Source organism: Balaenoptera ricei, chromosome 16 (genome assembly GCF_028023285.1).
Source record: "Balaenoptera ricei isolate mBalRic1 chromosome 16, mBalRic1.hap2, whole genome shotgun sequence".
Taxonomy (NCBI): domain Eukaryota; kingdom Metazoa; phylum Chordata; class Mammalia; order Artiodactyla; family Balaenopteridae; genus Balaenoptera; species Balaenoptera ricei.
Window position 1 is genome coordinate 11,044,171 of NC_082654.1, and position 14,179 is coordinate 11,058,349.

General features: G+C 45.8%; 1 protein-coding gene across 6 annotated transcripts in view; it reads right to left on the bottom strand.

The window, feature by feature from the left end:
• Positions 1-14,179, bottom strand: part of PLPP4 (phospholipid phosphatase 4) — a 554,796-nt gene that overhangs the window by 198,275 nt on the left and 342,342 nt on the right. For 2 of the 6 annotated variants that reach the window (XM_059899366.1, XM_059899365.1), the window contains exon 1: positions 11,351-11,482. The exons of the other annotated variants lie outside the window; for them this stretch is intronic. In XM_059899366.1, coding sequence (XP_059755349.1) covers positions 11,351-11,406 — 56 coding nt within the window. In that variant the 5' untranslated portion in view covers positions 11,407-11,482. Of the gene's footprint in view, positions 1-11,350; positions 11,483-14,179 lie in introns of those variants that run through there. 6 annotated transcript variants of the gene reach the window in all.

The window sequence follows — 14,179 nt, forward strand, 5'->3', positions numbered from 1 at the left end:
CATTAAACATAAAAATACCGATAGGTTGAAAGTAAAAGGACTGAAAAATACATTCTGTGCAGATACTAATCTCAAGAAAGATAATGTAGCTATATATTAATATTGGATAAAGTAGACTTTAAGATAAGGAATATTAACACAAAGATAGAAACTTCATAATAATAAAACATTCAATTCATCAGAAGGAAAGAAAATTTAAGAACACTAACTAGAAATGTAGACGTAGCAATTTGACTTCTAAATCACTAAAGGAAAAAATGGGAGGTAGCAAGGAAAACTTAAGCTATTCAGCTAAAGCAAGAAACAAAAGGGTAAAAAACACAGAAATGAAGCACCACTTCAAGAAAACAGAGAATAAGTTGGCAGCAATACGATGAAATATTAGTTATCTCAAAAAATGTGAAAGCTTTAATTACCCCAGTTTGACAGAGGGAGCATATCTTCACATTAAAAAGAACAAATTAAAAAGAACAAATTTAAAAGAGTGAGGATTTGAATATCACAGCTAACTTGCTTTAATATATTTAGAGGTTTGTACCCAACATACAGAAACTATTCATTATGTTCAAACTATGTAAATTTACAAAAATTTACACTGTATGTAAATTTAAAAATTGACTATGTGTGTGGCCATACAGAAAATCATAAATTATAAAACATAGAAATCACGCAAGCCACAGCCTCTGATCTCAATTCAATGAAACTATTTTAGCACTATAATTACCCCCGTATTTAAGACTAGGGAACTGAAGCACAGAGAGATAAAGCAACCTGCCCAAGTTCACGTAACTAGTAAATAGAAGATTAGTGCTTTGAACTCAGGCATCCTGGCTTTGGATCCTGTAGTCTAAACCACCATCCTATGTCCCTTCTCAGGGAGAAGGGGCCATTTCCCCTCAGATATCTCAATAAACTATAAAACTACAATAATTAAAATGTTATATTGAGCAACCAGGCACACAGATAATCAGAATAGAATTCACTTGCAATCCATGGATATATGGAAGTTTGTATGTGATTAAGATGTCACTGAGAAAACAATGTCTATTTCATAATTGACAAACCACAGGCAAGAAAAAAGTTAAATTCTCTACCTCACTCCATAAATTTTAAAAAATTCTCATACATTAAAGAATTAAAATTAAAGAATAAAAGTATACTAAGCAAAACAGAAGAATATTTCTGTTTTAGATGAGAAAGGACTTTCTAAATAGAAGAGAAACTCTGAAACCATAAAGGAAAAGACTGATATATTTTACTACATCATTAAAATGTGCACAATAACAGAAATTGCAAAGAAACTTAAAAGTCAACCACAGAGGAAAAGTATTTGCAACTTATGAAATAAAAGGTCAATAACTATAAGGAATAAAGCGCTGCTACACATCAGTAAGATAAATTTGAAGATCCAATAAAAGCATGGATAAAGGCAAATACAAGATATTTCACCTAAAAAAATACAAATTTCCAATACATGAGTGAAAAGATATAAATGTTACATTCTCTCCCATGGTATAAATATAAAACATTAATAATATCCAACATTGGCAAGAATGTCAAAAAATAGACACCTTTGAACTATTGGTAGAATGTAAACCAATAGTTTGGGTGGCAATTTGGCAGTGCCCATCAAAATTCAAAATACATGTGACCTTTGACTCAGAAATTTCATTTGCACAAGTTTATGACAATAGTACTTTAACAGGTACATTACAATAGATGCACAATTGCCATGCCGTTTGTCATAACAAAAGATGAAAACACCCTATAACTCCTTGTACAGGTTAATCAGGTGAACACCACACAGCCAGCAAAAAGAACAAGTAGATCTACAGAGATAGAAAATATCTCCAAGATATCAGTACATTAAGTAAAAAAAATAAACTACTATAGATAAAATGTGTTCTCAGTTTTTAAAATATATAAATATGTGTTTAAAAGTTTAACTTTAAAAAGTGAAGGGAATGGAATTAGCAGAGATAAGTGACGGAGTTCAGGAAAACTTACACTTTTTGTACTGTTTTAATATTTAAAACTATTTTATAATCTTAAAATAATGTTCAAGTGAGGAGAAACACATTCATTCCCATCACATTCACTTTTGTGTAATCCTTTCTAATATTTGCCCAAATCAGATATATTTCCAATAGTCTGGAAATAGGATATATTCTGCATAGTGCTTTAACTGTTACATCATAAAATTTTACCCTGATTTTCAAAATGATTATTTTAATAGCTATATAGTATTTCTTTGTATCCATAATTTATGAAACCATTCTTCAAATGTTGACTATTTGAGTTTTAATTTATTTTTATTTGACAAATATATTTACTTTGCTTTGTATGAAACACAGCAATGAACATCTTTATACATGAGGATTTAGGATTTTGCACTTTTTACATCAGTGTTTCAACATATTTTTTGAGTTCTAAGTCAAAGGACAGGAATAACTTTATGACTGTCTATGCATTGCAATATTGCTCTTCAAAACGGTTATGTCCTTTTACAATTCCACCTGCAGCATCTGATCATATCCATTTCACCTTGCACATCCTGCATGTTAATTCTTACCTTCTGATTTTCCTTTAAATATTTTAGTTGATATGAAATATAGGAGGGTTAACTTTTGACACATTCCCACTTCAGATATTTCTAAAACAATCACAAAACAATCATCCAGTATCCTATCTAGGATATTTCATTAGCTTCTTTTTTTCCCCATAACAGGAAAAATCTAAATCAATTTTTCTAATTATGTGTGAAAGTAATAAATGTTTACTGTAAAATAATTACACAACAAATGGTATAAAGAAAAAAGCAAATATTATATAATCCCATCAGCCTGAAATAACCACCATTAAGATTTTGTTGTTTACCTTTATAGCTATTTTCTTACAGACATAGATACAAACTGATTTTATTAATTACCACATTACAGTAGCTTTATGCATACTTATGTAACCTGCTTTTTATCACTTAACAGTTTATGGATATCCTCCAAGCTAACAAATAGTTACCTACATTATCTACAAAACTACTTTCGGTGGCTGCATTCGTTCACTGTAGCCCATAAAAAGCTTGTGCTAATCTATATGCAATGTATTTTATTGTTTTTAGATGCATATTTCGCACTTCTATGGAAATCGAAGATTTAAACAAGATTGGTTATTTGTATTTTTGTTAGTTCCCTGTTCTGTCCACTGTCCTTATTATTATTTTTTTTGGGAAAAGTTATTTTCTTCTCATACTGATTGGTAAGAGTTCTCTGTATTTGAGAAGCATTAACTCTAAACTCTGGAAATTAGGACAACAGTATCACTTCTTGGGGTGGCGGACTCCAAAGATTAAGTCATCTAGGGTGTGACAAGTGCCTAGTACAAAGCTGGCACCTGTTACTGTTGAAACTTGTTTCCTTTAACCAAGATGGAGAAACAGGTCTATTAAAGGATACCTACACATACACACATACCAACCACTTCTCTTTCTCAATGGCTTCTTGGACAATTATTCAGAACACTTTCCCCAAACTTCCTAAATCTCAGTTCCAGGTTCATCGCTGCTGTGGCGCTGAAAGCTACACTCATTATTATTATTACATTGTGACATTAGATATCTTTTGACCTGTATCTCGGCCTCCCCATAGGAAGGAAGAGAGACGGAGGAAGGAAAGGAGATTGGCTTAAACAACTACCATGTGTCACATATTACATACCTTCATCTTTAAGCCTCCTGGGCAGATATCTTGTCCCCACTTTACAGATGAGGAAGCCGAGGCACATCTTTGCCATCAGCAGTCAGGACTTAACTCCAAAGCCCATGAGCTGACTTTGGTGCCATGCTGCCCACCCTGCTGCAGAGTAGGGACCCGGCTCCAGGCATCCTCATGTCATTCACCAGGGCCACCACATCCTTTACACAAAGCAACTGACCAACGAATGGAGACTAAAGCAGCATACAGACTGCAGCTCTCTTTCAGAATTTGAGACAGACAGAAAGAAGCCAAATCCTCTTTAAAAACCTCAGATGAGTAACCTAGCATTTCCACTCCTCAGGACATACTAATATGCCACAGGAATTACAAATATATTCATTAAAAACAAAAGCAGCATTATGCTTAACAGCCAAAACCATAAATAACCCAAATATCCATAAATGATATCCATAAAATGAGTAAATGAAGAGGTACCATCATGCAATGACATGCTCTACGGCAAAGAAAATTTACAAACTGCAGCTATGCACGACATGGATGAGTCTCAAAAGAAGCCGGGCACAAAACCCAAAAAAAGCCACAGAAAAAAGTACACACTGCATGATACCATCTACACGGAGTTCAAAAATGCTGTTAGAAGAAGTCAGAGTGATGGAGACCCTCAGGGTGGCAGAAGGGGGCTCAGAGGGTGGAAGGTATTCTGGGCAGCTGTACAATTATGAATCATACACCTTTCTTTGTGTATATTATTTTTAGGTTGGACTAAAATGAAATTCCCGTTTCTGTAGGTCAAAACAGTCAAATATCAGCAATTTTATATGTTTCAAACTAATATTTCAATAAAAACTCTGGAAAAGGAGAAAGAAATGTCTAGCATTGATCAGCAGACTGCGCCCTCTCTGCAAACCAACCTAGAGGCTCCTGCAGCTTCTGACCCTGTTTCTTGCTCCTTTGTTTTTGCTGGAGACATAGTAACAACTTGTGCCTCACCTTGGCGGGACAGTTTTTCACAGTCACATATTAAAAGACTGTGATGAGGGGCTTCCCTGGCGGCGCAGTGGTTGAGAATCTGCCTGCCAATGCAGGGGACACGGGTTCGAGCCCTGGCCTGGGAAGATCCCACATGCCGCGGAGCAACTAGGCCCGTGAGCCACAATTACTGAGCCTGCGCGTCTGGAGCCTGTGCTCCGCAACAAGAGAGGCCACGATAGTGAGAGGCCCGTGCACCGCGATGAAGAGTGGCCCCCACTTGCCGCAACTAGAGAAAGCCCTCGCACAGAAACCAAGACCCAACACAGCCATAAATAAATAAATTAATTTAAAAAGTTGTTAAAAAAAAAAAAAAAGACTGTGATGAAGCCGTCCCCGGGCTCTACAGACCCAGCCCCTCCCAGCTTCCTGCTCACCCATCCCGGGCATCTCCAAGTCCTGTACGAATTCACTTCCTCACTGTGAACCAGGGTTTCTAATTCATCCACAGAACACTAAGATTATATGTTTTAAAGAAGCAATATTACTAAGATGATTTTCATATTTAAAAACACAATCACAGAAAAATAGAGGTACGGAGCTTTTCCAAGCCTTGTGTGGGTCATAAAAGGCATAATCTTTATAACTAATTGAGATAACTTTATCCAAAAGCTATGAAATTAATGATCTCCTTTTATGGTGTTATAAGCATTTATCTCCCTGTGGAAAAACATCAACAATTCTCAGAATTCTGGGTACAGCCGACTCATTTTACAGTGGCAAATAATATTTCAAACAGAAGGATGCTCCATTTATCAGATAACAAAGCAGACGCCTTCCCGGGCGGGGGAGAAGTGCTGGGCATACTTGGTCCAGCATACACCATCTGGGGGTGGAGGGGGTGTCTGATGGAAGAACTGTCTGCACCGGGCTTCTAGCAGAACTCTGTACGATGAACACAGACTCAGAAGTAAATGATATGAACACAGCATTTTCCTTACACATTATCAAATGCTGTTAGGCTGATAACATTTCTGATTCAATGTCCTAGAATCACTGTTGTAAAAGGCCAGCAATTTGTCACCATTGAGAAGCTACAGGGCTGAGATACCCCCTAACACCTTCCATCAGACAGACAGCAGCCCACGCTGAGAAGTGGGGGTACAGCTCACTAAATGAACTCATGGGAAGTTACATACCTCACTTTGGGGGGCTAAAAGGAATCATCTGAAATATATTTAAAGGAGTCTATTATTTTATAGAAATCCTGTAGTAAATCATTTGTAATAAGAGTATCATTAGCTACCTATGGCATTTCTCTTTAGTGTATATTATGGTTTCATCTTAATAAAAGGATAATAATAATCACATTACCATTTGTTGAGACTCTTCTCGTTTAATACTCACAAGGCTTACATCCATGGATGCAGTTAATACTCCTATCGAACAGACGGAGAAGCACAGACTGAAGCAGGATAAATACTTTGCTAAAAGGCTCACACAGCTAAGTGGAAAAACCAGGATTCAAGCCCTGGTAACCCAATGCCAGAGGCCATGACTGTGACCACTACACTACACTGCCATCCTTAGACACTACATATAAGTAACAGGAATTCACAAGAGTGGGAAGAAGACACCTAGTTGTTGGTATATGTACCGTAGGCACTCACAGCACCTTATTTAATAAAACCCAATGAAGTAGGAACTATTCCCACTTCCCCCATGAAAAAACTGAGGTTCAGAGATTTTAGGCAACTTGCTAGTTAGTGGCAGAGCCAAAATCCAAATCCAGACCTTCCAGCTCCAAAGCCCAAGGTCTAACATTTACACTTTGCCTCAAACAACTCTCTTTCTAGAGAGGGAGCAAAATTATTACAGGTGTATTAGTTAGATATAATAGAATAGATGTTTGCTACTGGAGCTAATCAGTCCCCAAAGGCAAAAAGTTTCCTTCTGTTCGACAGAGCTTACCTCCAATAGCAGCTGTCCTGCTGTTGGCATCTGGCAGCTCTGCCATCTCAACACAGAGCTCTATGCTCGCCATCAACAGAGAAGGACAATGACAGGCCACTGAACGGGAATGATGTTGCCTCAACCTGGAGGTGACACCTGTCACTCTTCCCATGTTCCCTATGGTCCCACCTAAAGGCAGGGGTTTGGGAACGTTAGTCTTCCGTGTAGCCAGAAAGGAGAAAAGAACTAGAGGCGACCCTTGACCACAAGAGGGTCTCAAGCTACTGTAAACTGCACATCAGTAGTTCCCAAACGTGGTGGAGAGAAGGATCACCTGTTGAAAATGCAGATTCCCGGGACTCCACTCCATAGGTTGATCCAGTTAAGTCTGAACTGAGCCCCAGGTAATCCAGGTGCAGGTGGTCAGCAGACTGCCCTTCAGGACGCCTTGCTCTGGATAGATGCAGAACACTCAGAGGTCTATAAACACAATCATCAGAAACTGAGTGCCCTCTGGGGAGCTCTCCCGAGGTGCCGACCACCCAAGGCCCAGGTGGGAGAGTGCGGAAAGCAAAGAAGACAGACATGCAGACTCCAGACGTGTAACCTACACAGAAGGCGGAATAAACTGTGGGCTCCCGGAGAGCACAGAGGGGCCCAGCAGCGGCGCCAGAGCTGTGCACGGTCACTCCCAGAAGGAAACGGGGCCCAGGTGCCCAAGGGAACTGTCGTTTCCCCCCACTGGGCATGTATCTGATCACGGTGCTTTTTTGTTTCAAACTTCCCAGGGCTCCCCAGTGAGTGCCTACAAGGGAACGTCCACGCTTCCTGACAGGGCACTGAGACCATCTGCGTTCTTGTCCCAGGATCACTTCCTGCCCCTCTTAGCACCCACACGTTGTGCTGAGGCCACACGTGGTGACCCGATCCCACTCAAAATGTGCCTCCAGGCTTCTGCTCCAGGACACTCTGTCTGCAGGAAGGTCCTTGGGCCCAGGCGCTCTGCACCTACCATGCACTGCTCAAGACTCAGGTGAGAGAGGTCAGCTCTAAGCAGCCTTCCCTGGCACCTGTCTCCTCCTCGTCATTCCTCCTAGGACTAATTAATTCCTCCAAGTAAAACTCAGCACTCTGCTCCAACTACCATAACCATCCCCCCTCTAGAGTCTTAAACTGGACTCTGAGGGGTAATGAAGAAAGATCTGTTAGCTACAGTCGATATTCCAAAAATCCTCCTGACAGCCAGGGCCCTCGAGCAAGTCACCTGAACCGGCTAAAGTGCCAAGTTTCCTTGTGTCTGTTTGGAATTACACATACTAAAGTTTACTAATGATAGAGAAAGAAAATTACTACTACAACTGCAGGCACCTAGAAGAGGCCAAATATGCATCTGCCGACTGGATGGGGAGGCAGGGGGATAACAAATAGTGGTGCCTGATGTGCTGGCTCTGCCAGCCTTCGAGCTCCTTGGAGGCACCCGGCCTTCAGTCCCCAACCATCCCCGGCACCTGCACAGGCCTCCTGCATAGGAAGTGCTCTAAGAAGGATGCTGGGTGGATCTGAGGTGAGGCAAACGCTGTTCCCTGAGCAGCCTGGCATCCTAAGCAGACCCCCAGCTCCTGGAGGGACATGACAGACAGGGAGCCTCCAGGAACCACAGGGAGGGAGAGAGAGAAGGAGGGAGGGATGGAGGGACAGAGGGAGAGATTGAAGACCCCAGGTCCTGCCTAGAGGCCCCTTTGCTCTTACTTAGGGACTGCGGGCAAGGCGGAGAGAAGGCACACCCGCGGGCTCCTTCCGTCCTGCTGCCACCCAAGACGCCAGCAGAGGTTCTCTGAGTGTTTCTGCACCTGCTAAAGCCAGCACTGGACCTTTAGGCCCACAAGCCTCACAGCACTAAATTCAGCCTCAAAGCTACACATCATAATTTGATTTTTCCTAAACATTGATTCCTTAAACCAATTTATTTCCTTTTAGGTTAAACTTTATGTGCCAGCCCTAATTTTCGTTACTCGTTACTAATTTTCTTCTCAGTGGTTTGAGCTTCTCAGGCAGGACCAAGTACTTCTTGGGTGCTCTATGGAGAGCGTCCCATGGAAAGCCTCCTCTTGAAACCCTGAATCATCAAACCTTGGCACTAAACCTCGTCTACAGACAGAGAACCAGTTCCTTAAGAGAACAAGGGAAAGCAGATATCCCTACTACCTATGGATCCAAAAATGCATTGCATTAGCACTAACCTCACATCTCTGGGAGCACGTGGGCACTGGGTGGAGGAAGTCTACTCTTATGCAGAGCAAATCTGATCAGAGAACAGGTGCATCCACAGATGATGTTCCCCCAGAGGCACAAGTTTGCAAAGACATAAGGTATCCCCCCCCCCCAAAAGATTATTCTCTTATCCTGAGAAATAAAGTAGCTATACCAAGCAAAACCAGATAGTATCAGCTAAGTTGGACCCCACAGCTGAGCAACTGGATTCGGCTTGCCCAGAGGGACTTTCTAAGCCTACTGGAGTGAAGCCCTGCCACTGAGACCACCACCTTCATGAGCAGAGGGGAGTTCAAGCCACTGAAGCTTGCCATCAGACCACCACCGGCAAAAGGAAGAATGAAACTCCCCCCAAAAGTCAGCCTCTGTCATCTCGCCAGAAGCTTATCTGAGAAAACAAAGGGTCATCTGTATCTGTGTGCTCCAAACCGGTTCTTCCGGAAGTCGTTATCTGCCTGATGATAACAGCATCTGAGCTTCCAAGATTCCCAGGGAGTCTTGCACAGATACCAAAGCTGGTCTTTGCAGGTAAAAGAGCCACAGTTGGACTCACTGTTAATATTTCCAATTTGATATGAAACCAGGGAATCATCCAAAAATGCCATCAGTGCCCAAGAGTATCCCTTTGGGTGATAGCAGATCCCCCAGTAAGTAATTAATACAAAGGGGAAGTTTGGAGAAAAGAATATAAACTGCCTGGTTTTTACATAACATCCTTAGAGGAAGCAAGAAGCACATAAAATGATAATTATCAAAAATTCCCAAATCCACTGTATAGACCATTCATTATATATTTGTAAACATCCCGTAAATGTTTGGGGGGATGTTTGAAGGGATATCTCAAAACAATACAAATATTTACATATTATTGGACCCTTTTTTAATCTGACAATTCCCAGCGGCAATCAAAAGAGCCTGCCTCACTTTATTTCAGTATTACTCACACAAACATTCACCCAACAAATGGTAAATTCTTCTGTGCACTGAACACTATTTTATCATTTCTATCACACAATAATTTAATGAGGCTTAGCCTATCTGCCAATTGGAAACTGTCCCCAACTGACCACAAGGCAAGTACTAGTTTTAATGTATATTCCAAAGGTAGAAAAATAGATTAAGAGGAGGGAAAAGTGTTTTCTGTTTTCCCAAGTGCATCAGGACCCACCCGAAGTTCTCCTTCCTTCTTCCCACTGAGTAACACTAGTGTTTAGTCAGAAGCTAGGAGAGGGGTCTTTTCTGCATCTGGGGGAGCTCACGGCTTGTTCTGGTGGTGTGAATAAACACTCTAGATAAATTTAGCCCCTCGTAAAGAAAAACATGCAAGAAAGGGCATTTCTTTGTATGCGCATACCCTGGGCTGCACGGAATAGAAGTCATCTCACAGCCTCCCTCCTGCCACCAAAGACTCCGTATTCCGAGCAGAAATCCAGAGAGGGGCCTCCTGTTTGGAATAGCTCAGTGGGCTTTAAAAAAAAAAAAAGTCAAATCCAGAAAGTTCATGCAACTTAAATATGTAAAATGTGTCTGAAGACAGCCATGGGCGCAGGAGGAGAGAGAACCTGACCCCCTAATGGAGGGACAAGTGTAGATGTGGGTGCCTAGGTGACAGGAGATGATAGGAGGCTGTGAAGTGGGTCTGAGCTGGTGTTCTGGGCTTGGATCTGAAAGGCAGAGACACGACAGGGGCCGGGAGGCGGGCGGCGGGTCCCCGGGGCGCACTGGGGCTCAGATGTCTCTGAGAGAACCTGCGCTAGCGCCCCCTCCGAGACCGCTCTTTCCGGGCACCCGCTGCTCGGGGCCCCACCGGGCATTCCGCTACTGCCCTAAGCGGATACGGACTCGGCACAGAGCTCCGGGCGTATGAAGCCCGCACCCCAGGCTGCGGCCCCGGACTTCCGAGCCTCCGCAGCAACAGTTTTCCAGCGGGAGAACTACGGCAAACGCCTCCAGCGAAAACACTCAGCCGGACCCGCGGCGCCAAAGCCAGGGACGCGCACGCGGCGGGCAATAAGCGATGTGGCTAGGAGCGAAGGCTGCAAACGTCGGGCTCGGAAGATCCCACACAAGGAGAAACTTCCCGAGGACGCCAACGAGGGTCGCGTCTGCGTCCAGGGAGGCAGCCAGAATCCGCCGGCAGGTGGTGCGGAGCCGGTGAAAGGCGCAGGCGAGGGGACCCGAGCGGCGGCCGGAGCCGCTCCCCGGCGCGACGCGGGTGTCGGGAACAGGTCTCAGCCTCGCGCACGCGGGTCCCTTCACGCCCAGAGTCCCAGGAGGGAGACCGGGAGGGTCTCTCCTGGTCCCCTAGGACATCCCTAGCGCGGAGAGGGGCCCTCGAATCCAGGCCCCGGCGGGACGCAAACAAACTTGGGGCGCCGAGACGCTCGGTCCGTGGATCCCCGAGTCCATGCGTGCGCCCCCGCCCGCGGCGCGCCACTACTTACACGAAGACCCCGAAAAGCAGGGCTCGGACCCCGATCTCGATGGCCAGTTCTCGCATGGTGCGGCCGGAGCAGCTCCCGCGGCGGCTGCGGCTGGTGCTGTCCGCGGCTCCCCCGCAGCTCGGCCGGCGCCGGCTCTCCAGACCCGGGGCGGCGAGGGAGGCGCGCTCCAGGCCGCGGGCGGGGGCGGGGGGCGGGCGCCCGGAGGGGCGGGCGGGTGGCGGGGAGGGCTCAGCCCAAACCTCCTGCCTGAGGCTCCGGGGCTCAGGGACGCCGCGCTGGCCGCTCCCACGCTCCCGGCCCCGAGCGGAGGACGCCTCGGGGACTCCCCGCTCCCCTGCGCTGGGCACCGCCTCCGCGTCCTGAGCCCTCGCCGTGCGCTCGCGGCCAGGCTAGGGGAAGCCCGGGGAAGCCCGGCCGCCGCCGCCGCCTCCCCTGCGCGCTCCCCGCCAGTGGGCGGCCCCTGGGCTCGGCGCCCGGGCAGCGCGCGCCCTGGGCTCTGCCTGCGGCCCCTCTGCGTCTCCTCGCTCGGCCTCTGACTCTCGCTCTCGGGTCTCTCGCTCCCTGGCACACGCACGCACGTGGGCAGGTAGTAGGAGAGCGCTTTGGGAATTCTCTCCGGCTCCAGACAGCCCTGGCACTCACTGTTCGTGCCAGCCAGCGCTCCCTCCCATCCGTTTTCTGCCCTTCCTACATCTTTCTAACCTGGAATCATTTCTTTTTTTCTAGGAAGTTCCCCCGAGATTACTCGCAGGCTTTGCTTTGCCCTGAGGAAGAGCCAGCCAGACTCCAGGGTCCTGGCACAGACTGAGCAAAGGCGAGCCTGACTCCTCGCCATGCCACCAGCGCCAGGCCAGGGGACCCCTCCCGCGCAGCCCCCAGCAGCTTTGGACCGCGCTGTGAAATGTGAAAAAAGAGACTGGCACAGTCCCTACCCCGGCGGTCAGTGTCGCTCATGGCTGACACAGCACTGTCATCAGCACCTGAGGCAGCAGGGGCTGCCAGGAGGACCAGGAGCCTCATCCTCAGGGTTCAGAGTCAAAGGCCAGATCCTCACCGGTGACCTGAGGGTCGGGACCTCAAGCCAGAGCCCAGCGAGGGTTAGGCTTTGCTTTCCCATCACCTGTCAGGACTGTGTATATTTCTCAGAATTTGCACTTGTCTTTATTAATTTAAACCAAATGGACATTCAAGATGCAAAACTCATATTAACCATAACCATTAGGTTGTCTCTGGGGAGCCCAGATCTCTTCTGGGTTTTGTGAGCTGGGAAAATGGATTCGAATGTGGTTCCTGGGAATGAGGAGCCATAGCTCAGCCTCAGACAAGAGGGAGAGTAGGAAGAAAGAAGACCTTAGGAGGAGGCCTTAGGCATCAGCAAAGGGCAAAGAGACCCTACCTCCAAAGGGACATATGATGGCTCCAAGATTCCTGAGCCAAGACATCTCAGGGTCTAGGAAAGAGAGGCAGACAGATGAGGAACAATCCTGGCTCTGTGTGGAAGGGACTCCATCCCGGAAGCCCCAGAGGCAGGAACTGTATCTAGTTAGCTTGTCACTGTATACACAATGCCTGGCACACTGTGCTTGGTAAGTATTTGGTGAATGAATGAATGACTATATAAATCAGTCACGTGGGGTGTCAGATGTGGATAGAGTAGGAAGGACTTGGAGGAAGGAGGTGTGGGTCTGTCTCCTCTGTGCCTTGGGCCCTACAACTACCCTGGACACAACTGGACTGGGTTGTGGTGTAGGAGAGCCCATAGTAACTCAGTGAACTCCAATGACCGAGATCTGAGACTGTCAGGTGGCCAGGTTCCAGATTACTAACAAGAGCCCATGATATTAACACATCACTTACCTATAAGCATCAACTGAGCACAGCCTCTGCAAAGCCATGTGTTGGGTGTTAGGATTCATTATCCAAATCTGCCCTCAAGGAGATAGGCAGACAAGGAACCATGAAGAAACATTAAGGAACTATGCAAAGCAGTACCAGTCAGTCCCAAAGGAGTGCTTCAGAAAACTGGATCACTCAGAGATCAGGGTTGGAGTCATTCCTTTGGTCTGGGGTGGCCAGAGCACAAAGCCTTGTCAAGGAGAATTGGTTCTTAAAAGGCAAAGGAAATTCCAAGTGAGGGCAAGAGCACAAGTAGGTGAAGGGGGCAGAAGGCGGAAGGGGTTTGGAGGGCAGAGTGGATTGACCTCGTGGCAGAGCTGAAGGGTGGACCAAGGTTAAATTCATGGTAGAGACCTAACTGTGTTGGTCCTGCCCACCAGGGACTGTTATCAAGATCACAGAATTAGGGACTTCCCTGGTGGCGCAGTGGTTGGGAATCCACCTGCCAATGCAGGGGACACGGGTTCGAGCCCTCGTCTGGGAGGATCCCACATGCTGCGGAGCAACTAAGCCCATGTGCCACGGCTGCTAAGCCTGCACTCTAGAGCCCGTGAGCCACAACTACTGAGCCCGCATGCCACAACTACTGAAGCCTGTGCACCTAGAGCCCATGCTCTGCAACAAGAGAAGCCACCACAATGAGAGGTCTGCGCACTGCAGCGAAGAGTAGCCCCTGCTCGACACAACTAGAGAAGGCCCATGTGCAGCAATGAAGACCCAATGCAACCAAAAGTAAATAAATAAAATTGATTCTTTAAAAAAAAAAAAAAGATCACAGAATTAGAATCTTTGTGCAACATTTTCTTGATCATTTCTTGCTTGTATTAGAGATGCCTAGAGAAGGAGTTTGAAAGGGCATGTGACCTCACTGCTGCCATCATGAAGAAGTGACTTTGAAACACAGATCTAAACAGCTGCCCAGTTCAACTCCCC